The following is a 3,051-nucleotide window of genomic DNA, read 5'->3' as shown; positions in this document are numbered from 1 at the left end:
TTATTTTACATTTATAATACAAAGTTGAAAATCAAGATTTTCAACTTTAGGTTCAGTTTTATTTTATTTTTAAAAGTATCCTATTCTAGAGTAGGGCAATTGCCCCGATTGCCCCTCCTGGATCCGCCCTTGATTGGAAGTATGTTTTGAAACGTAAACAAAGAGTGGAAGACATTTTCGACTTTAGATCCTCCTCCCAAACAAAAATTTTTGGGTGTGTGCTTGTTGTACTCTTGTAATTTACTGACATAAAAATTTATAAACATCACGATTCCAGTGCTTGATTTTCACAACTGATGAAAGAAGAATGTCAATGTGATACATATTTCCTGTTGCTCAAATTTTAATAAGAGTTTTCCCCCTCACCTACAGGATTCACCGGAAGCTCGTCAAGAAAGCAGCAAAATGGAACCACAAGGAACATCTCACCCTAGTACATCCAGCGTGGATATGGCAACTGGAAGTCATGTTGATGATGAATGTTTTGGATCTGTCAGCAGCTCATCCAGTGAGGGAACAGCCTCTAATATGGATTATCACGAACCAAACCAACCAGGTCCCATGAGTTATCCTAAACAGCACCTTCAATCAAGAACTTTACAGTTTCAAATACAGTGGTATAAGAACTTCCCATGGCTTCAACAAGACAAACGTAAAAGTGATGGTGTTCTGTGCTTTTATTGCACAAAGTATGTGGACACTTGTACTGAGAAGAAAATGATGTCCAAGTGTGAAGATACATTCTCAAAAACCGGCTATTTCAACTGGAAAAAAGTAGGAGAGAAATTTTCAACACACAGCAAATCACACTCTCATCAGCAGGCAGTAATGAGCTTCCATCAGATGAAAAATCCCATTGAAATTCAGCTTTCTTCTCAGTGTCAAGCATCCCAGGAGAAGGCCAGGAAATGTCTCAGTGTAATAATAAGCACTATTGTTTATCTAGCTAGACAGGGTATGCCATTAAGAGGACACAAGAATAATGAAGGTAATTTTCAAGAGTTGCTGAAACTGAGGGGAAATGATATTCCGGAAATTCGTGAATGGTTCAATAATTCAACAACATGGACGAATTTCGACACACAGAATGAAATATTGACAATTTTGTCAAATTTCATTTTAAGGGAAATCATTACCAACATTAAGACGTCACGAAATGGAATATTCGCACTAGTGTGTGATGGTACAAGGGATATATCTGGAAATGAGCAGGAAAGTATATGCATACGCTATGTCGATCAAGATCTTCATCCTGTGGAAGCCTTTATTGGATTTTATGAGACAGATACTACAACAGGACAGGCAATATCATCTCTGCTGTTGAATGTTTTGAAAAGACTGGACTTACCCTGGTCATTACTTAGAGGTCAAGCATATGATGGTGCAAGCAATATGAGTGGTAAAGTGAAAGGTGTTCAATCAATAATTAGGGAAAACCAACCTTTAGCTACATTTGTTCACTGCAAGGCTCACTGTGTAAATCTTGTAAGTAAAGAAGCATGTGAATCCAGTATTGTGGTGAAGAGTGCAATATTAACAGCCCATGAAGTAGGTGTCATGTTTTCAGAATCACTTAAACTGAAAAGAGAATTCCAGAATGTGTGTTGCAACCAAGAGATGGAAGAAAATAACATAAGAAAGTTAAGACCCCTGTGTCCAACTAGATGGACTGTGCGCGACTGTCAAATTCACGCTGTTATTGTACAATACGGACAGATTTTGGAAACAGAAAATGTTACCCAGTCAAATGACCTCAACCGTGATTCTGCATGTGGGCTTCTTGTAAAATTGGAGCAGGGAGAAGTGTTCCTTGGACTGCTTATAGCTGAAAAGGTAATTGAAATTCTAGAGAGATTAAACCAGGCATTGCAAGGTAGGCAGCAGAGTATAAGTGGTATGAAGGAAGCTGTTACAATAGTTACAAGTGAGTTACAGACTCTCAGGTCTGAAGAAGCATTTCAGGACTTGTGGAAAGACTGTGAGAAGGAAATTACTCAGAATGGCCTGACACCTCTCCAGTTACCTAGAAGGAGACAGATTCCTGCTCGCCTAGGTGGTGGTTTTGTACACACTAGTACTACAGCAGAGGAATATTATCGACAAGAGTACTATAGAGTAGCTGATACTGCAGTTACAGCGCTGTCATTGCGGTTTGATCAGGATGGAATGAACGAAGTAGGGAAATTGGAAGATTGTCTTATGCATTGCACTAAAATAAATGGCATAATTAAGAAGTACCCAGAACTATGCCCAAATGACCTACAGGTAGAGTTGCAAATGTTCAGAAAGACTTACAATTGCAAAAGTGTTAATGCAGTTGTTGAAACGCTCAGGACAATACCTCCTGAAGTTCGCGCAATGTTCTCACAGGTTGAAATGCTGGTACATTTTACTGTTAATTGTACCGGGGTCTTCGTGCGAAGCAGAAAGAAGTTTCAGTGCATTGCGAAGATTGAAAACCTATCTACGGTCTTCAATGACACAAAAGAGACTGAACAACCTGGCAGTGTGTCATGTGCATAGAAAACTCCTGGATGCACTGAACTTGAAAGACGTAATGAGAGCATTTATAACAAAAAACAAACAAGGAAAAATACTTTTGGCATAATTTAATAGGAGTTTTCCTTTTCTATGAGTTTAATACCTTGGTACACATATATATACCTAATTCTATAACAAGCAAAAGTGTTTGAATGAATAGTACTGTACTGTGTAGTGATATTATTCTTTGTTTTATTTGTAATAAACTTCATTTTAAGTTTAGGACTGCATCTATGCCTAAGGCTTCATAGTTTCTGTTAAGTATTCACCTTAATGATGTAAAGGTTTTAAACTTAATTTCATTAAATTTGCCATTAATGATTGTTACTCTATTTTCAACTATTTGTTTAATTCCTGTAACGATTACTGTAATGTTGTCGAGATCACCATCATTTTGCTCAGATAAGGATATTGTTGCGTCATACATATTTGATTTTCTTTCTTCATAGTTTTGGGGAAGTCATTATTTATATTATTGTAAAACCAGTGTCCAAAAATGTTAATGTGGAT

General features: G+C 37.4%; 1 protein-coding gene across 1 annotated transcript; it reads left to right on the top strand.

Moving 5' to 3' along the window:
• Window positions 1–405: 405 nt before the first annotated feature.
• On the top strand, window positions 406–2,523 carry LOC145679113 (zinc finger MYM-type protein 1-like). The gene has a single exon (XM_081749706.1). The coding sequence runs from the start codon at window positions 406–408 to the stop codon at window positions 2,521–2,523; it is 2,118 nt and encodes a 705-aa protein (XP_081605832.1).
• Window positions 2,524–3,051: the final 528 nt, after the last annotated feature.

This window comes from Thermobia domestica, chromosome 2, assembly GCF_964235325.1.
Source record: "Thermobia domestica chromosome 2, izTheDome1.hap1.1, whole genome shotgun sequence".
NCBI lineage: Eukaryota > Metazoa > Arthropoda > Insecta > Zygentoma > Lepismatidae > Thermobia > Thermobia domestica.
This window is presented reverse-complemented; position numbering and strand designations above follow the sequence as displayed.

Coding starts and splice junctions, on each gene's coding strand:
- LOC145679113 (XM_081749706.1), top strand. CDS start 406: ATGGAACCACAAGGAACATCTCACCCTAGTACATCCAGCGTGGATATG.